Below are 21,820 nucleotides of genomic sequence, written 5' to 3'. Positions count from 1 at the left end.
TTTTTCTGGACTTATTTTATGCTATGCCTCTCTAATCAAGACCTTTTTGTTAAAACATTAATGATTTCTGTTTAAAGAATGAGAGACATAAAGTTGCAGAAAATAAATGATAAATTATTATTTATTGAAAGACATCCAGTTGAGAAATATATGGCACATGATTATGATTACGTTCCACTAATTCATATTTCTGAATTTTACTTTCTGCTAATTCCAGAGCATTATTTTCATGCAGCAGTGGTAGGAAGCATTGATTATTATTATTTTTTTATGCCCATCCTCTTGATAAAGCATGTAACATCAAGAACTTTTAGTATAGTCATTTTCTACCATTTGAGTATGCGATACTCTAATGTGAAGAAATCTTAAGAGTCTTAAGTCTAGGATATTTAGACTGGTTATTTGTGACATACAAAATTTAGTTATATAAAACCAGTAGTACCTGGCTTCCACCTATCTTTGTGTTGAAATTTTCCCATCATTTATGGCTTGTCCCAAGCACAAAATCCTGAGCAATGTGATACCAGGTATTGAAGTAACAGTAGTGCAGTTTGTGTTCACACACTGTTCAGGAGACCACGGGTTTATCTGAAGGTTTATCTGAAGGTTCTCTTTCTTCTGTAGTATCATTACATATTTCATCAGATATATCAGCTATAGTAGGGGTAGTCTGGGGAGTCAAAGTACGTCCAAACCCTTGATAGTGACCCACGGGGGAAGGTGGCACAGAAGAGGCAACAGAAATTGCATCTTGTGATGATGATGATAACAAGCTTGTATGTTCATTCTGATCTTGATCCTCGGGGAAAAATTTTTTCCTAGGATGTCCCATGACTGTCCTTCCTTTAAGGTAATATAAAGGTTTCCAAATTAGCCAAAAAGTAAGTATTCGTATTTTACCTTTATAAACTTATATGCTAAAAATAAGCTCCCTTCCCCCCTCCTTATTTGAAGAGCCTTATTGTGGTACTGCTTTAAACAAAGTCTTTTAATCTCTTAGACGGTAAATAGCTACTAAATTGCCCTTACAAAAATTACCTATTTGGATAAATTCAATGACTGGTACTTACCAACATGCCTTACTTGTTCAGAAATATCATCCCTAATGTCTGAAACATCCCACATAGCAAGAAAGGAGTCAAAGCATGAGCCCTCTTCTGCTTCTTGGACATATGGTTTATATGAGAAAGTGTAGTGATGAGCAATAGCAGCCAGGAACATCTCAATACAAATAATAAAGTCCTACAACAAAAAAATCAGTCATTTTTAAGTCTAGTTTTGTAGGTAAAGGGAAAACACTATATCTGCCTTTTAAAAAAACACTTATTCCTTTTCAAAAGTACTTAAGTATCAATAGCTGGGGTTTTCCTAAGTATAATCATTTTCCACTTTCCAAAGTAATTATTTTTCACCTCAAAAAACCCCCACAAAAAACGCCACACAAAACCGCCAAAAATTTAAATCTATTTTGCGTTAACTTAGTCAAGTATTTCTTAGCAAAGTACATAGAATGCTCAACCCATTGCTCAAGAACTAAGAGAAGAAGTGCAGAAAGATAAACTGACTAGGAATAACAAAATCTAGGTTGTATTCCTGGCTCTACTACAAATTAGTAATTAATGACCAATTTCTCTAGGTTCCTCCATTTCACCAGTAAAGTGAGGATAACAGTAGTCCCATAGCCTGCACATTGTCAGGTTTAAGATAAAATGTTTTATATAAACATGCTTAACAAATAGTCAAGTTATACTGAATTTAGAGAGAGCACTACTTACCTGGAGGCCTGTAGCCACAGCTTCTACAGTTCGCCATTCCCATGTGTGCTTTTCAGAAATAACGCCAACTTTTACCAACAAAGCAATAACTACAGCTTGCCTATATGTTAGGAAAAGGTAAATGCCAAATCTATATCAAGCATAAAATGAGCAATTGTTTTAAAAATATGCCATTTTAAAAAGTTAAACCCCAGCACAACCAGTGGACCATCACTACCACCACCACACCCTGCCTTCATAGCATATTCTTGAAGACACTGTGTGTCTATATTAAATATACTTACTTGCTTTACAAATTTACTCTTCTAGTAGAGTTTCATCACATGAATTTGGATTATGTATTCTTGGAACTTCACTACTTGGTTTATGTCTTTTTGTTTTGAAAGTGTGTGAACTTAAGTTAGATTTAAGTTCTTCCTATACATAGATAATAAATGCCTAACACACTGTACAATAGGCACTTAAAATGAAAAGGTAGCTCTGGCTGGTGTGCTCAGTGGTTCGAGTATCAGCCTGCGCATCAAAAATGGTCACAGGCTCATTCCCCAGCTTCGGTCATCCGGGTGCCTGTGGGAGGCAAGCAGTTGATGTGTCTCTCTCACATTGATATTTCTCTCTCCCTCCCTTCCACTCTCTCTAAAAAGCAATGGAAAAAATATCCTCGCGAGGATTAACAAAAAATAAAAATACAATGAAATAAAGGGTAGATACTTAAATGTTATTTATACATGTGTTCATTATTCAAATTATTTTAAAACACATTTGAAACCAGTCTTGTTTGAAGTACTGGAATTAGAGACACTTAGAAGGGGTCTAATTCTAACACAGGGAGTCATACTGAGCATTTCAAACAAATCTCCGATGTGACCCTAGGCTAAATTTCATCAGCTAATAATGAGACAGACACACTTTCATAGTTCTACAGATAAGAATATTCACTCAATGTTGCTTGTAATGGTGAAAAAATTAGGAATAACCTAAATGCCAATAGGAGATTGGTTAAAAAGTTACATCCACACAACAGAATACTGAGCAAAACCAAAAACCTAAACAAAATTATATTTTACTTTACTGGCAAAGAATTATATCCACAATATACTGAACATAATAAATTCTTTAAGTTTTTGTAGTATGGAACTTTCTATGGAGTTTTAATAACACAATGTTAATCATTCTGGGTGGTGGGATTAAGAATTTTTTCTTTTTCCACTTTTATTTGTATGTTGTTAAATTTGATGTGTTTCTGGGCCTCTTATCATCCACCCTATAACTAAATTGGGACCATGTACAATTTTAACTGTTTTTTCTTGTTGTTAATTCTCACCCGAGGATATTTTTTCCATTGATTTTTAGAGAGTGGAAGGGAGGGAGGGAGGGAGGGAGGGGGAGAGAGGACGAGGAAGAAGAGAAACAGAGAAATATCGATATGAGAGAGACACGTTGACTGGTTGCCTCCACATGAGCGCTGACCAGGGTTAAGTATCAAACCTGCAACCAGGTAAGTGCCCTTGACTGGAATCAACCTGTGACCCTTGGTGCTCTGGCTGATGCTCTAAACCAGTGGTTCCCAACCTTTTTTTGGCCATGCCCCACCTAAGCATCTCTAAAATCCTGATGCCCCCCTGTGACATATAATTCTTATTATTCAAAAAGTGAACTCCTATTCACGTGGAAGAAGCCTAAAAGGCCATTAACTTGGTCTAAACAGTCTTCCAAAGAATATAGCATCCATCCAAGAGAAAAATAAAAGAACGAAAGGACAGTTGAAGTACTGAGGAAGAAATCACTAAGAAATTGTTTAAAAAAATCATAATAATATGAAGTGATATGAAAAAATAGCACATAAAGTTTCAAAACATAATAGAGAACTGAAATGCATAACTATGTCACTATATTTATATACTGTATTTGAGGCCCCTTGAACCATAAGAACTGCAAAAAATTCACTGTTAATAACTCATTCTCGAATTGCCCCCCTTAAAATTCAAATTGCCCCCCTGTGGGGCATGTGCCCCATGTTGGGAACCACTGCTCTAACCACTGAACCCACTGGCCAGGATTGCCTTTAAAAATATTTTTATTTTTTCACTTGATTTTTTTCTTTTTTATTTAGGTATCCTTATCCCCCTATTGCCCCCACCCCCCACTCATGCCCTCACCTACTAATGAATATTTTCTCACATTATTAAATATTCTATTTTACTGCAAACTGCAAAGTATTCTCTTATGTGAAAACACCATGTTTATTTTAATGATTTTTTACTTTAATGATTCCTCTAGTGTTGAGACATTTAGGTTGTTTCAAAGTATTTTTTAAAATGTTTATTATTAATTTTTGGAGAGAGGAAGGGAGAGGGATAGAGAGCTAGAAACATCGATAACATCAATGAGAGAGACACATGGATCAGCTGCTTCCTGCACACCCCCTCCACCCCCACTGGGGATGGAGCCCGCAACCTGACATGTACTCTGGTTGGTAATCGAACCAGTGACTTCTTGGTTCCTGGGTTGATGCTCAACCACTGAACCCACACTGGCCGGGCTCAAATTATTTTCTTCTTGTAAATGTCACAGTGGCCATCTGGTTATTTCCTTACGAAAAACCAAGAAGGGCTAAAAGGATGAACTTTTTAAAAGGTAATTAGAGACATTTTAATTCATCTTCTATATTAAAACTATTTTAAAAACCCTCCCTAGTCAACAGTTTTATTGTCCTTAGGAAATGAGAACAATGAAGATAAAGTAACACTTACCAAAAAGAAACAAAAACCACCAGCTTTACACAAAGGAACTTGCCAACAGGCTGGATTGGACTCAGTTCTTCCTTCAGTACTTTATAAAACAGCAGCAGACAGTACATGGCAAACTGGAAACAATCAAGATTAACAATTAAACTTCTTCATTAAGAATAACTAAATAAGGGGTTAGAAATATTAAAGTTATAAAGCTAAGACCTGGTACAGAGTTATATTTCAGGCAAATTTGTCTAGGCTTTATTATGGTATTTTTAGATTAACAAGCTTTTATAGTTTACTGTGGATGAATATATATGATATGAAATTTCTCAGAAGAGATGTAAAACATTTCCCCTGAAAATGGTTTTAATTGTTCACTTATTGGGGCCCAGAAACAATGAACAAATGACGGCCATGCAGAGAAGAAATTAAAACATTATCTGCTTAGTAATGGCTTTTGTACACAAATTATCATTAATTTTATAAGGGTTGAGCCATTCATTATAAGTCACATTAAAAAAAGTACTTTTCAATAAAACTGTAACCATGATATCTGAAAGTAAGGAATCAGGGAAACAATTTTTCTCGAGGGCAGTATGTTAATCTAGCTTTATTTACTTTTATATAATAAATGCTCAAGACTTAACTATTTTAAAAAATTAGTTGTAATGATCTAATGTAGTGTTGCATAGCAATAAACATTTTTCTAAAAATTTACTTTTTCCATTAAAATAAAATGTTCACTTAAGATATTTAGAATATCAAAACAGTAACATATTAAATTGCTCACAGACCCATCATCCAACTAAAATGGTTTTTAACAGGCATCATCAACTAAAAACAAAATTTTGTTGCCTGATTATTTCCCCCCCTTAACCTTACTTTCCATAGGTTTCATAAAAATTATTTTTAATAACTGCCAAATATTTTGGGCCAGTGGAAGGATCAAAGTACATTTCCCCAGTCCCCCCCCCTGGGTTTAGGATTGTTTTCAGCCTTTCACTATTACAAACAAGGGCAGGGTCCCGGATCCGAGAGGGCACAGCCAGGCTGAGGGACACCCCCCCCCCGGGCCCCCCCCCCCCCCCCCCCGTGCACAAATTTTGTGCACCGGGCCTATATATATATATATATATATATATATATATATATATATATATATATATATAATGACAATCAAAGCATAAGTACTTCTGACCATTACTTGAGGATGCATTCCCAGAAATGGAATTACTGGTCCCAAAGAATATAAACATGTGAGAAAACTTTAAATACACAGGCATTTGGTTAAAAAAAATATTTTTTAAATTTTTATTTATTTTTAGAGAGAGAAAATTGACTTGTTTTAAATCTATCCATGCACTTATCAGTTGATGCTTGTATGTGCCCTGACTGGGGATTGAACCTGCAACCTGTATTGGGATGATGCTCTAACCAACGGAGCTACAGAGCCAAGGCCTGGGCATTTTTATTCTAAACCTCTAAAACCACACATGCATGCCACATAATCTAAATTACTATTTTGCTGAAAGTATTAAAAGATTTTAAATAAAGTGTACATTAAGTTGAAAGAATCAGATAGTTAATATTTGAGCATTTCAGTATCTAGAACATAATTTTTTTAAACTTGGCATTCTCAATTTGCCTTTAATTCCAAATATATGAGAGAATCTTACTGAATATGCCTAGATACTTTTTTTTAAGGGAGGGCATTGTGCTTTTATTTATGATATATCCATAAATTGTGCAATAAGGACCCAGAACCAAATGAACAAACACAATAAGCAGGTCAAGATATGTCACCAAATAATTAACAAAGATATAATACCTTTATATATGTATAAAGATATAAATTACAGCTTCTTGAAATTCTTCCTATAAATCTAACTTCAAGATAAAAAAGTAACAATTAAGCTTTATTCCAGAGAAACTTTCCCTAAGAATCTAGAGTATAACCAAGTAAGTCCAAGCATTTGAAAAACTAAAGTTGCCTTCATCATATACACCAAGCATATTGTTTATTATAACCAAGTAAGTCCAAGCATTTGAAAAACTAAAGTTGCCTTCATCATATACACCAAGCAGCTGTCAGTTTATTTAAAAGATCCTATAGATAAAATTAACTAATAAATACAGCATGGACAGCAATACTTAAATTTAGAAGTCAGTTTATTTAAAAGACCCTATAGATAATTACTTGATTTTGGTCATAGAGGTGGTTCAAAAAATAAAAACATTTTTTCTAGAAATGTTATATGATTGTACCTCCAACTTGAAGTAAATCCAAAGTAAGACACAAACATTGATCTGGAAAGGTTAGTTATATATAGATTCAAAAAAATTATGCTGCCTTATTTTCAAAAGCTTGATTGTTCTAAAATGCAGGTCTATAAGTACAACTAATGTTTCACCCAAATTGTCTTGGAGGTAAATTTTTTTTTAAAGAATAGTTTATTGATTTTTAGAGAAGGGAAAAGAGAGAAACATCAATATGAGAGTGTAACGTGGATGAGCTGTCTCCTGCATGCCCCACTGGTGATTGAGCCCACAACCTGGGCATCTGCCCTGTTCAGGAATCGAACTAGCAACCTTTTTGGAGCATGAGATGATGTCCAACCAACTGAGCCACACAGGCCAGGGCCTGGAGGTAAATTTTATGAAGACCCACATCTAAGTATTAACTTATATTATTACCTAGTTTCTAAACTGCAGAAAATAAAGCATACCTTCATAAATAAGTGAATTAGTCTTAACTCTAAGGTAAATATCACTAAAAATTGCTAGCTCAAAGGCAGAATAAAGAATTGAACATTTCTCTCCCTTGTCTTCCCTTTCTTCCTCTGTAACCATGCAGAATGTTAGTTATGACTAGCAGATAAAATATGTAATCTACCTGCTTTAAATTATTTGATGTTTTTAAATTTTTAGGGAATAACTGTTACTAGGTAGCTTAATTTTACCTCAAGTGCTAAGCCTCGACAGAATTATTTAAAAATATGATTTCTACCTTGGAATATAGTGTTCATATTCTAACTTAACTACTGAGAAAATAAAAGCATGCAATGAATCTAAAGTAGCATACTTTAACTTCATGTAATAGATGTTTCTGTAAAGCTATGTGAACTAGTATTTAAAAAAGAAAGTATTTTTTAAATGATTTCTGGAAAGCTCTAGAGAGAATGTTAGAAGAATTCTGTGGCAAATCTTTGCCTATAAATGGTCACCTTATTTCATATAGTCGGGTTTCTATATACTGTGTTTTTTAAATAAGACTACACCAGTGTTATAAACAAGTAAATTAATGTTCTTTATATGTTTTTCTACTCAGTTGTTCCACATAAGAGCATGAGGATTTGGAAAAAAATAAACGATAATAGAAGCTCTATGTACTTACAAAGCAATGATGGTGGTGAATGGTCTGACAACTGTATACTGCAAAACACCCAGTTTGCACCTAAACAGCAAGACTCTGCCAAAAAAAAAGAACTTAGCATTTTCAACTACTCATTTAAATAGTACCAGATTTTCTGCAAAGTTCCCAAATTAAAGTCACTTTGACAAATGATGCCATATTTATATTTAATTCTTTTAACTTAGTCATTCTAAATGGCGACTGGGGAAGAATGTGGGTGGCAGCAAACAAATTATTTAAATACTATTTTTAAAATTATTTGACAACTACATCTTCTGCAGGACCCCCTTCCTGTGTATAGTGTCAAATTAGTGAATAGTGCTGCACAGATCAAAAGAAAAAAAGTGGGTCCCTGTGTGTTTCTGGAAGGAAAACTGACTAACAAATGAATTGTGTGTGTGCATGCGTATGTGAAAGCATGCACACACGCAAGTTAGGAAGTATCATTTACATTTTAGGATTCAGTTTCAAGTTTGGTAGTTAAGTGGCATTCCAGAGACTATCACTGACTAGATACTCTGAAAGGACAAAATAAAAATCCTGTATAAACAACAGTTTTTATTCTATTGCTGGGCTCACTCAATATAGAGGAAATTTCACAAGCAGTAACAAACAAAAACAAAAAAGTCCCAAAACACAACTACCAAAAAAAGGCTCTCCACCTGAGAGCCTTGTGTAAGTCTTAAAAGACCAAGCAGATCTGAGAACAAATGCTTATTTAGCACTCCTATCAGGAAAACTGGTTCTCACTGTCATGTATTATGAATCCCCTAACTTAAGAATTACATCTAGGATGAGAATATTGTGAGTCTGGTATGCAGACCTTCAGATGCTGTGTTACTAGGTCTGAATAATTATTGGGGTTCTGTGTGCTGAGGTGGTTCACTCCCACGTACAAGTAAGCGTGCTCCCTGTGGTGGTGTGTCTAGGAATTGAACTTGGGCTGTTGCAAGATCTCTTGATGAGCATCCTTTGGCTGCACGTGGTGTGCTTCCTGTCCCGTAAGCTTTACAAAGCTTAAGTTGGAGCTGGTTAAACCTATAGTATTCTATGAGCTGATTGCACACCGAACCTGAGACCATTAAGGGTGACTACACAGATGGATTAAATAGCCAATTAGATACCACTGAAAGCTGTGGAGAATTAAAGAACTAGGAGATTTATCTGAAAGAATTGCTGAGACAGACAATGTGAATGACAGTTACAAAGAACGAAATAGAATCAATTGTAACATATAATCAGAGTTACAAAAGACAGTAGAGGAAAGGCAAAATCAGAAGAGATTACGGCTTAGAACTTTTCAGAACTGATGAAAAACATGAATCTACATGATTGAGGCACACTGTAAATTAAGCAGGACTGAAAACAAAACCAAAAAAACCTAGATACTTCATAAACTGCAAAATATCAAAGACAGATAAGGTCTTAAATGCAGTTGGGAGACAGGTCACCTATAATGAAAAGACAATTAGTTTGACAGTAGAGGGTTAACAGTAAAAACCGAAGCCAGAATTAGGTGGAATAAACTCTTCAAAATGCTCGGAGAAAATTCCTGTCAACGTTAAGAACTAAATCCAGCAAAATTATCTTTCAAGAATTACATCCAGCAAAACTATCTTTCAAGAATGAGGGCAAAATAAAGATACTTTGGATAAGTATAAAACTAAAGGAATTCTTAAAATACTTTTAAGGAAGTGATTCTAGAGACAGATGAACTGAGATGCAAGGAATGAATGTAGAACTTAAAGTAAAATGTATAGTTTTAAATGCATGTTAAAGGAAGAAAGGCTGTAAATTAAAAAGCTAAGGCTCTAATATGTTAGGAAAAGAACAAAGTAAACCAAAAGAAATGAAAAAGGAAAAAAACAGAGCAGAAATAATGGAATAGAAAACAAATACATTCTAGAGAGACTCAAAACAAAACAAAACAAAAAATCAGTCCTTGAGACAAGTAGGGAAACTTCTGGCAAGATGTTTCAAGAAAAAGATAAAGATACTAATAACATTAGAAATGGAAAAGGAGTCATCACAATAAATCCAAGAGAGATGAAGTTATAAACTAATGTAGCCCATATATTTTAAAACTTTATTCTGCCCAATTCCTAAAAAGTATAACACACACACACACACACACACACACACACACACACACACACACACACGATTCCAGAAACAATAGGAAGCCTGACTAGTTCTATAATGTCTTCCCACAATGAAAAGTCCAGGCCTAATCTTTCAAGGTATAGTTCACAATCTCTTCTTGTAACAGACAAATAAAAGGCAGTAATTCTTATTCAGGCAGTATAACCTGGATATCAAAACCAAACAGGGAAGGTATAAGAAAGGAAACTAGTAGTCCAATTTTACTTATGTAAAAATTCTAAACAAAATATTAGCAAACCAAATCTTGTAGAAAAACAGATGATACATCATAACCACTTTAAATTTGTCCTTGAAAGCAAGGTTTTGATTTTAGAAAATTCACTACATTAATAGGTTAAAGGTGAAAAACCAAGATCATTTCACTAGATATAGAAAAAGCGTATGATTTTGTCATTAACTAGCTATATCATCTTGAGTAAATTAATTTCTGCAGACCCTGGTTTCCAATTGTAAAAGGGTGTTAATGAAATGATTTTTAAGGTTTACACCCACAATATTTTAAGTTTTCTATTTATAATGAATAATGTAAAAGAAACTAACTTATGTGTGGATTATAAAAATGTGTTGTTTTAGTCTTCAAACTTGACTATGAACTACTCAAGGTTAGGGACTCAGATTTTTTTGTCCTGCTCATAGTACTTAACACAGCTTTGCAGAGAACTGGCAGCTTAAATAAAACCAAAACATAAAAGAAATAAAACAAAGCATACTTACTCTCCCATAGTCCATGGTGGACAGCAACATAAAGGAGGGAAATGTTTCTGTTGATCTTTGGCTTCAAGGATTAATACCAGATTCGGATACCGGTTAGTTAAATAATTGGTAAGGAATCCCATAAAGTTGTAAATGACATAAGCTTCATAACATTCTCTGCAGGTATCCACATATATTGCAATGCTGGGATATTTCAAAGCTACCCACTATAAAAAAGCACAGATGTTAACACTTGGAGTGCGGGAAACGAGTTAAGTCGGCTCGCGTGAATTGCGCGTACTCCGCGGGAGCCGTCTTTAACTCGGTTCATATAGATTTGCGGTGGAGTGCGGGAAACGTGTAAACTCGGGCCGATTGTAACTGCGTATTACCAAATATTTGTTTGTAATCCACCCTTTTGGTGGATGGAACAAAACCAAAAGACAGAGCCATCTTATATTTTGGCGGGAAATTCACCCCACACCGGAGTGTTAAAAATAGTCGCGGCTAAGATAAAATGAATCACCACTCCAATTCATGGTATTTTGAACTTGCCACATACCAGACAATCTGTGAGGTGAATTTCTAAAAGCAGTAAACATTTTGGATATTGGTAAATGAAATGTCCATGTTTGGGGGTAAATAATGAATACAACGAAGCTAAATTACATTCACTTGAGTTTTTAAATAAAATCTGAAATGTTTCTTGACATAATCATAGAAAATGCTGTGAAAAACATTTCCTTTATACTGAATAAATTAAAGCAGTCACCTGTAACAAGTGTGGTAGGATCCATTGGGAAGGTTTTTTTGTTGTTGAAATGAAAGATTTAGTAAGTAAAAAGGATGATGATATCAATTTAAACATTGTATTCTTTTAGGGCTAAGAGCTATTAATCTGAAATTTTAAAAGATCAAGCAAAGAAAACAGCTATAGTTTTTTTTTTTTTTTAAATAAGAGAACATTTATTTAGAAAATCATCATAGAGGTAGGAGTGAGTGGTAGAAGAAATGGGCTCAGGAGAGAATGGACCTGGGTGCAGGAGGAAGAAGAGGGGAAGGGGAAAGGCGAGGGGCATGCTCAGGGGAGATCACTAACAGCTATAGATTTTAAAAAATGTTAAAGGTCTGCCTTCTCTATTGTCATACTTTACCTTCTTTATCAACATTGAAAACAAGTGAACCTTTTCACTTTTCTTCTTAATTTGATTCTTAGTGTCAAATACTTTCATTAATTTAAGCATTCTGCAAGTATAGTTAGTATCTTCAAAAAGTCCTTAATGAGATAAAATGAAACATACTTACACTATCTAAACTGTATATGGGTACCATCCAAAGAATCCTATTTGGAGAGCAAAACATAAATTAAAAACATTTTACATTATATTTATGAAGTAAGTCAGTCAATACAACACTAATACAGTAGATTCAAAATATGTTAAGATTTACCTTATTATTGGTTTCTGTAGTTCAGGTTGTGTATAATGCACTAAATGTTGCAATATCCCCCATAGTGATATAGGTACAGTCAACAACAAAAATATTCCAGCAATAAACCAAGCCTTGGTGTGTATTCCAACCTTAAGAAGCAGAAGAACACGCTGGTATAAATTCTCTGATATTAAAAGTAAAGAGCTAAATATTTTTATTTTTTAAATTTCCATTTGATTATTAATGGGGCTTAATATTTTCCAAATGACTAGTAGCCATTTTTTTATTTATTCTTTTTTTTTTTTTAAATATATTTTATTGATTTTTTTACAGAGAGGAAGGGAGAGAGATAGAGCATTTTTCCTCATGGGGCCTTTTGTAATAGTGTTGTGTACATTAACAATGTTAACATCATGTCATTTTCCCTCAGCTGACGTACATGCCCTTGACCGGAATCGAACCCGGGACCTTTCAGTCCGCAGGCTGACGCTCTATCCACTGAGCCAAACCGGTTTTGGCTATTTATTCTTTAATAAGCAGCCTATTCTTACTTTTGTAGAGGGAGGGAGCAGAGTTTTCCTCATGGGATTGAGCATTTTTCCTCATGGGGCCTTTTGTAATAGTGTTGTGTACATTAACAATGTTAACATCATGTCATTTTCCCTCGGCTGACTTGGCCTTTAGAGTTGATTATTGTGTTTGGAGATATACAGAATTTTCAAATTTTCTACACAAACTCAAATCTAAAAATCTTTATATGGTTTATTCCTTTGCTTTTATATCTAGAAAGTTAAAAACCTACCTACATTTTCTGCAAATTCTGTTACACAACATGTTAGTAGAACATTTACTGAATGCTGACTATATCAGATACTTTAACATGCATTAAGTCTTTTAACCCTCCTATTTGATAAATAATGCAACAACTACTGTTCAAGTAAACTGTGTTAATATATGCTATCCCTTTTATACATAACAATATCAACTCAGGATATTACACTTAAAAAAGCTCTAAACTTGTATGCATGCATATAAGCATAACCAATGGATACAGACACCGGGGGATGAGGGCATGAGTGGGGGATGGGGGACAATGGGGCGATAAGGACACGTTTGTAATATCTTAATCAATAAAGGGAAAAAAATAAAACAATAAAAGCTCTAATTTCTCTTTTAGGTCAATATCTGATCAATATTCTATCCTGTAAAAGCTTAATTTCTAAAAATATACTTTGAATTATCTCATCCTAGGTAGAGTTGCAATAAGGCACATACTTTTTGATAAAAAACAAATTTATTTGAACCTCTGTTATATCTGAGGTGCCCTTGAGAATAAATTTTATACTAACTTGGACTCTTGCCTTAAAGAGTGTGAATTCTTTTAATTAAAAAAAAAAAGCAAATGCTAACTTTTTAAAGGAAAAAAGGTAGGCATTTATTTTTGGTACTTGAGGGATTTGAGCAGTTAATTAAAATAGAACTGAAGTCCACAACTTCTAGTTTTACAGTTTTGAACGGTAAAAGGTGGTCAAAGATTAAAGAAGCAGAAAACAAAAGAATACTGACAAATATATTTTTATAACAACAAATTCCTACATTAAACTGTATGGAGAACTTGAAAAGCAAATATGAAAGCCTTGCTGAATGCTGGAGATTACTCAAAGCAGTAAGTGAAAGGCCAACGTGTGGAATTGAAGATTCTGAAAGGAATGTCTGAGCAATCATATTCCAGGGATTTCTGCTTGACTAAATGTCATTTAAAAGTGAGTATTCATTTTAGTGATGACCTAAAGTAATAATATAGATCTTTTCTATTATAAGGTGATCACTAGGAATTTTAATGCCCACAGTTGTCTTGCCACGTAATTTTAATGCCCACAGTTGTCTTTATGATTGCCTTAGTGCCAAAAAGTAGAACTTGGTAGTAGACTTAAGAGAAAAATGATGTGTCTATGACTAATAAAGGCAAAGTGTGCTGTAAGGGAAAAAGTTCTTTTTTAAACGATAAGAAAAGGAGTGACTAGATAACGAGTCATTTCAGTATCATGATGCCAAATTTAAAATATCTCGCATCATGGAGTTAGTACCATTTTTACATCGGCAGTGGTAGTTGAGTTTCATCTGTACACATTAATGCCATTCATTTGAATCACTGGTTTTACAGTTGTTTTGATTTTTGAACTATATGAAAAGCCATATGTATAAATTTAAATTCTTTGATGCATATTTAAGCAATATAATAAAATAAGTCACCTCTAGGTATCTGTAGAAGTTAATATAATTATTACATTGATTTTAATTTAATTTACATTTATCTCTGAATTATGCACACTTGAGACACACTGACATAGGGATACCATTAACATTATTACATTTCTGAGCCATGAGTAGGGTTTCCTGGCTCACAAAACAAGGGGGAGATAAGCAGCAGAGATTTCCCCCCCCCCGCCCCCCCCACTAAGGTAACTTGAAGAAAGTAGAGAGGAAAGAAAAGACCATTAAAGATGAGCATCCAGGAGTGAGATAATTGTCCCTCAGTGGAATGCTTTCACAGCAGAGTACAGAGGAATAGGAGAGCATTTTCCCCAATCCTCCTGAGGGGAGGAGAGAAGCACTAACATAGAGGGTAGCTACTTGGGGCATGAAGACCAGAGGGCAGAGCAAAATGACTGCAGAGGATCGTGACATTTGTGCATTTAATTTACTTCACTTCAATTATACATACTTGGCCAAGTAAGAGAGTGAAAGAAATAGCTTAAATAGTGTAGATGGTCATCTTGCCATTCCAAAAAATGTGTGCGCCCCACCATGGCCATGTGACCAGCTTTAGGAACCTCCTGTTTTCTACAATCTCAGTTCCCATCCACTTCAGTGAGCACTGTGATTCTAGTGTTTAAAAGACATGTGTTTTCATACAAAACTGTCTCTAAATATCAACTACTTTATCTAAGGCTCAGGCAGATGCTACAACTTTGCCTTAGGTGTTCAATTGAGAACCTAATCCCAACTGAGATGCTATTACAGAAGAAAAAGAATTGCTGCCCTAACCGGTTTGGCTCAGTGGATAGAGCGTCAGCTGCGGACTGAAGGGTCCCAGGTTCGATTCCAGCCAAGGGCATGTACCTTGGTTGCGGGCACATCCCCAGTGGGGGGGTGTGCAGGAGGCAGCTGATTGATGCTTCTCTCTTATTGATGTTTCTAACTCTCTATCCCTCTCCCTTCCTCTCTGTAAAAAATCAATAAAATATATTAAAAAAAAAAAAAAAAGAATTGCTGCTCCAATGCAAGAATAGTGATGCTATTTTAAAAACTGTGGTAATTAGGGCTTATTGAGCACCTACTATGTGCTGAGCAGAGTGTTAAGTGTTTTGGATACACAAACTCATTTAGTGAATAATGATGAAGAGAATGATAAGGGTAATTAATATAAGTAGAGCACTTTACCACAATGTCACGTTAGCCACTTGTCTCAGTTTTCATTTCTATAGAATGAAGATAATACCAATGCTTCCAGGATATTAAGAATGTTAAATAAAATTATATCCAAATATTGGGAACATGCTATAGCTAAGTGTTTAGAACCTTAAAAACCAAAACAACAAGGGGAAAGAAAACAACAACCCTGCTCTCCTAATCCCACACTCCTATCTTCTATGCCATTCATTTCTTAGGTCCCCTTGGGAGTCAAAATACTCAAAACAAAAATGAACAAAAACTTGTTTTCCTATCTTGATTCCACTTCTTTACCCCACCACATTCATTTTTCAAACAACTCTCTCTAGTTTCAGCCATTACATTTCCATTGAACCATTATTAGGGTCACTATAAAATGGCAATTTCTATCTTGTGAAGTCAGTGGATGGCTCAACACCACCAGAAACACACCTTTCCTGGCACTGCACTTCCCCTCTGGCTGCTACTCCTTTTTTGTTAGGTTCCCATTCTTCTACTTGACCTCTAACTCTTGGTGCTAGGTCCTTGGCCTTTTCTTCTTCCTTACAATGACATTCATCTTTATGGCTTTAAACACCATCTCTGTTCTGAAAACTCCCTTTAGTGCAATGGCCTTAAGGAGGGTGCATGCCCCTCATGATTGAGCAAGGCTTTCGTGAAAACTCGGGAACTGAGGAAAGTCACAGGGATGGAGTGAGGTTGGTGTCAGGTCATGTTGGGCCTTAATGGCCATAGTTAGGGATATTGACTTTTGATCTGGGACTAGCAGTGACTGGAAAACTTTGAAAAGAGGACACACTTTAATGTTTTAATTCAATACTTTTGCTGGTGTGTTGAGAATAGTCCAGGCAAAACATGATAAGAATTCATCTCAGGGTGTTAGCAGTGGAGACTGCAGATTAAAATTTTCCTTAAAAGCTGGCACTTAAAAAACTAGTTGAAACCAACAACTGAGAAGTCTTAAAATATGTTGCTACTATGCATATCATTAACCATAACAGTATGCCCTATACCATACTCCAAACAAATACTTCAAAGTAAAAAATCCCCATTGGTATTAAGATGTCTTTGGTAAACAAATTATGGAAAAAATCTAAATATCCAACAAATAGGAAATATTTAATGTGGTTGAATAGGATATTAACATTATAAATAACTATATGGACTATGCCAGTATGGGAAAAGAAACAAAAAATAATTTAGTGAACATGCAGAAAACAAATGTATATTAAATACATTTTGTTTACTTATGTAAAAATCATTTCCACAATTAAAGGCCTAAAATTGAAGGTATGAAGAAGTACAAGTTGGGTTGCAGCCTTGATCCCTGGCCCTGGTCAAGTGTGCAGGAGGCAACCAATCGATGTGTCTCTTTCTCTGTCTCTCCCCTTCCCTTCCACTCTCTCGCAAAATCAATGGAAAAATATCCTCGGGTGAGGATTAAAACAATAACAACAACAACAAAAGTATAAGTTAGCAATTACAAAATAGTCATGGGAATATAAGGTACAGCATATGGAATATAGTCAATAATATTGTAATAATTATGTACGGTGTCAGATGGGTGCAAGCTTATTGAGATGATCACTTTATAAGTTATATAAACATCTAACCACTATGCTGTACACCTGAAACTAATATAATACTGAATGTCAACTGCAGTTGAAAAATAAAATTAAAACAAACAAACATGTAAACAAAAGCCCTCAAACAGCCATGGTCTTGTCATAGGTCTTGTAGAATAGGTGTTTCTAACTAAAAGTACTTTCTGGTTATTTTTAACTTAGAATTTAAAGTTCATTATACAATTTCTATAAAGTACATATCTTAGTTAAGTATTTACCTTGGGTTCTTCCAGCTTGTAGTACTTTACTGATGTCATAATAAGAATATGACATCAAAAAATAAACAAGGGACTTTTTGCAAAACCTTTGTTGGTTAAGAGTTAATTTCTAAAGTAAAAACAAACAACAAAGTTAAACCAACTAGAATCTTTTAATTCAGGAAGCTAATTAAATGCTAATAAAAGTCAATACATGGTTTTCAAGGTAGTTTATATGATCAAGAGTCCAACATCTGAACAGATTAGATTTAAGGAATAGAATTCCCTTACTTTCAAGGAATTGATGAATACTTGCAGAACAAAACAGTGCTCTTTTACGCAGCTACCTTACTACATCCTAACTATGTTCTCGACCAGGTCCTGCCTCCACCTGTGTCATGCTTTGAAAAACTATGCACAAGGAAACAGACAGGCTTATATCCTAAAACTGGGCTCATTAACGAGATAAGGTTTTCAGGATATCAAGTCTGGGGCATTCAGGGTAAAAATGGGCAACCTGAGATGGGCAGGAAGGTAGAAGAAAGGGCAGAGCCGAGGGTGCAGTCCCCTTACCTGCAGTTTCTGCAATTCCCACACGCAAAGGGGAACCGCGACCATTATGACCACCAGGTAGATGACCGCCACTAAGGGTCGAATCCATTGTCTCCAGTTCGTCCAGGTACAAGTGCAAGGCATGTCTCCGCATAAATCAGCTCCGAGTAGCAAGGAAAAAGGGCTCGAAGGAGGTTTTGATGGGGAGCCCTGTTCTTTGGCTGTTTTCTCAACTCGCATACTACAGAGAAACTGCTGTTGGGCGCCTTTACCAGCAGCAGGAGCCGCCTCCTCGGCCTGCGCTGTGCTTTCTGCTGCAGCTGCGGCAACGGCGGCCGCTCTGGGTGCTCCCGGGGAGCTGGCCGGGCTGCATTCTTTCCTCCCCGCTCCGCATCTACCCAGTGCCTCCGCGGCGGGAACCCCGGGCGGAGCCGCTGCCCTCACCTGGGGATCGCCCAGAGCTCCGCCTGCACCATGGCCTGGAGGGCTGCGCCGAACCGGACCGGCTTCTAAGGGTCCTGCACACAGCTTGCTTCTGCCTCGTAGCTGCCGGCCCACTCGCTTTTCCCTCGGGCGGCCAAGCTTCCTACCTCCTGGGCTCACAGGGCTCCCTGCGCCCTTTTCTTCGGATAAACAGAAAGGGAGAATCAAACTCTCCAGCCCCACGATTGCCGCACCTGCGCCAAAGGGCCACCCTCCCCAGGCGGAACCCAGGGCCAAACCATGGCTTCAGCCCCAGCGGTCTGAGGTCGGTGATTGGTCGAAAGTACCAAGCTGCGCCCGCCTTATCCGGTTCTCTTTGCACGCTCCGATTGGCCATTTGCTGAGGGGGGCGGGGCTGTAAGGAGGCGTGTCAAGGTCAGAGACTTGGAAGCAGGGAAAGGGGATGGAAGTTGCTAGAATTGACTGAGCTCACTTGAGGAACAGCTACTCCGTCCTTCCGCCGGCTGTATTCCGGCTTTCAGAAAGCCTGGGTAAGAGGCAGTCGTTACCTTAGGCCCGAACCTTCTTCTGCACAAAAGATTTCGGATTCTCGGTGGGAGAGGATGGGGGAGCCCCCTGCAAAAGTCAGAGAGAAAGAATGGGAAACGTCTGCCTCGTTTTCTGTCAGTGGGGTGGGCCGCTCAGGCGTTTCGGGACCCCGCAGAAAGGCCCTTCTAAAGATAGCTTGCTTTTAGAAGCCCTGCAAATACTGAATATCCTTTCTGCATTGGGAACCTGTGTTCAAAGCTCACACCCATTTAAGTTTCAAAAGGTTGACATTCCAAACTGACACATTTTATGTTCTTCGGGCTTTCTCGATTCGTTTAGAAAGGCCTGTAAGAGCCCATTTACCATTTGCTTGCTCACAAACGCGTCCCCTGTTATAACTGTCATTTTCTGAGGGGCAAGCACTGTACTAAGTTCTTTATTTTCTATCAGTTATTCTGCACAAACATTCCAAAAGGTGGGCAGTTTTCCGCGTTACAGATGGGAATACAGATTCGGGTGGCTGGATACTTTGCCTGAGCTCTCCGAGCTAGTGAGTGTTGGAGCTGGGAGTTTAGCATGGGCGGGTCTGAGAGCACCTGCCAGCTGAGAATTTCTGAACAAGAAGCTCTCCTGTAGTGAGTACACCCAACCTAGGGTTCCCACAGGCAGTGAGGGAATGCTAACTTCCCTGGTGTCATTTGTGCTGGCCAACATTTGTTGCTTGGTTCCTGCATCCCTCTTCTAGATCTAACATCTGCATATTACAATCTGGTGTATGGTAATACAAACTGTTTGAGAAATAGGCCTTTTGTTTGTTCTTCCTAAGCTAACCTCTACGAAATGGGAATTGTATTTTTAAAAATTTCCTGATCTTCACATTAAGGCATATTCCCCTGCTAAATTGCAGAAAATATAAGAATAAAGAATAGAAAAGTAACCTTTACTCTATAACTAAGTATAACGACTATTTACTTTTTTGATACACAATATAGTCTTCCTTGCATATACTGCACATGTGGACTGTCTCTGTGCTTTCAGCCACAGTCATTGCCACCTATATTCTTTCTCAGAGGTAAACTTTTTTTGCCAAATTTGTGAAATCTTCCTTGATTCCCCTCCCCCATATCCTATAGCACTCATAAAAAAAATAAATAATATATTATTGATTTCAGAGAGGAAGCGAGAGGGAGGAGAGATAAAAACATCAATGATGAGAGAGAATCATTGATTGGCTGCCTCCAGCATGCCCCACATGCCCTCCACTGGGGGTCAAGCCTGAAACCTGGGCATATGCCCTGACCAGGAATCAACGGTGACCTCCTGGTTGCTAGGAGGACGCTCAACCACTGAGCTACCATAGCTGGGCTATAGTACTCTTTTCTGACCAGTCAAATGTTGTAATTTTTTTACTTATTTATCTGTCTTTTTAGACTGAATTCCTATGAGCAAGCTACAGTTCTTGAACTGTTAGAATAAAGCAAGAGAGGAAAGAGCCAGAATGTCAGATGCACAAGTTGTTCCCATACCCGTTTGTGAACTGGGGTTCATCTATGATGAAGTTTCTGCAGATCAACAGAGAAATGAGAAAAATATATACAGTGAGTTTTTTATTCAGTCAAACTTATTCACTCTTAAGGAGTGTGCTTAATTTGAAATTGTCCATTCCATTTCTTTTCTATGATGAAAATTATACAGTAGTTGTTTTCTAAATGTCCTTACTTTGGAGAATAAAAAGTTGGTAGCTTTATTTGTTCATATTTGTTTGATTATTTCTGAAATTTTTTTTGGCCTATGAAATCCTAAAGTCTAGTAATCACTGAGGTAGGGTATAGCCACTAAATTCAGCAATCACAATGCTTACATGATCCTGATCTATCTGCTCTACTTGTTATAGGTGGTCTCTATTCTTTCTGGATATGACAGCCTAAGCCTGAGGGTGGATCTGAGCTTGATAGTGTTTTGAAAATAAGAAACAGTTGTAACTAGCAGATGGTACTGGGGTCAAAAGCAAGCTATTAGACATTCCTGATGCAATTTATGTAGATAAAATGAAGTTTATATTGATTTGTCATTGTATCACATAAAAATAGGTAGATGGAATTTTGCCATCCATAGAAGATATGTTTCGATTAGTCTGACTTAAAATGAGAAGTTAGTGAAATTCACTTGGAAGGTTCCTGGGAGGTGGGCATTGTTAACCCTTTGGCATGTATCTCCATATCTCTGTATAAGTATGTTTGTGGTGGTTTTAAAATACCCACAAAAAGATAGACTCTTCCCTCAAATCTGTGTGGGCTTCTGACTGATTTGACCAGGAGAATATAGTGAAAGTGATCTGAGCCACTACATGTGACTTAAGAGGCTAGGTCATAAAAGGCCATGAAATTTCACCTTGTCCGTTGGAACTTGCTTTTGGAACTCTCAGCCATCATGTAAGAGGTCTACCTGAGGCTGGTGTGCGGTGAAAAGCCCACAACGTAAGCGAGGCCCCTTGAAGGTACTCTGACAATCACAGCTGACCTCCAGTTTGCCCAGCCCCGGTGCCAGTTATGTGAGTGGAGAAGCAGATTCCAGTTCTCAGGTATTTGAATTACCCTTCAGCCTTTTGAGTCTTCCCAGCTGAGGCCCCAGACTTGTGAGGTGAGCCATTCCTGTTCTGCCTTGTCCTGATTCATGAACCGAAGAATCCATGAACTCAAGAAAGTTAGAAGACAAGACACAAACTGGGAGAGAATATTTGCAAAAGACAAATCTGATGAAGACTGTTATTCAAAATATGCAAAGAACTCTTGCCCTGGCTCAGTTGCTCAGT

General features: G+C 36.8%; 1 protein-coding gene across 1 annotated transcript; it reads right to left on the bottom strand.

Annotated features, from left to right (window-relative positions):
- Positions 1–103: 103 nt before the first annotated feature.
- Positions 104–18,768, bottom strand: TMEM184C (transmembrane protein 184C). The gene is given in 11 exon segments (XM_006081759.3): positions 104–843; positions 1,071–1,242; positions 1,776–1,875; positions 4,529–4,641; positions 4,793–4,795; positions 6,515–6,617; positions 7,905–7,979; positions 10,800–11,005; positions 12,084–12,120; positions 12,228–12,358; positions 18,058–18,768. Coding segments are annotated over 11 exon segments (1,434 nt in total). The 5' UTR covers positions 18,277–18,768; the 3' UTR covers positions 104–568.
- Between the last annotated feature and the right edge of the window lie 3,052 nt (positions 18,769–21,820).

The sequence above is a fragment of the Myotis lucifugus genome, unplaced genomic scaffold, assembly GCF_000147115.1.
Source record: "Myotis lucifugus unplaced genomic scaffold, Myoluc2.0 scaffold_1, whole genome shotgun sequence".
NCBI lineage: Eukaryota > Metazoa > Chordata > Mammalia > Chiroptera > Vespertilionidae > Myotis > Myotis lucifugus.
Note: the sequence above shows the minus strand (reverse complement) of the source record. Positions and strands in the feature narration are given on the sequence as shown.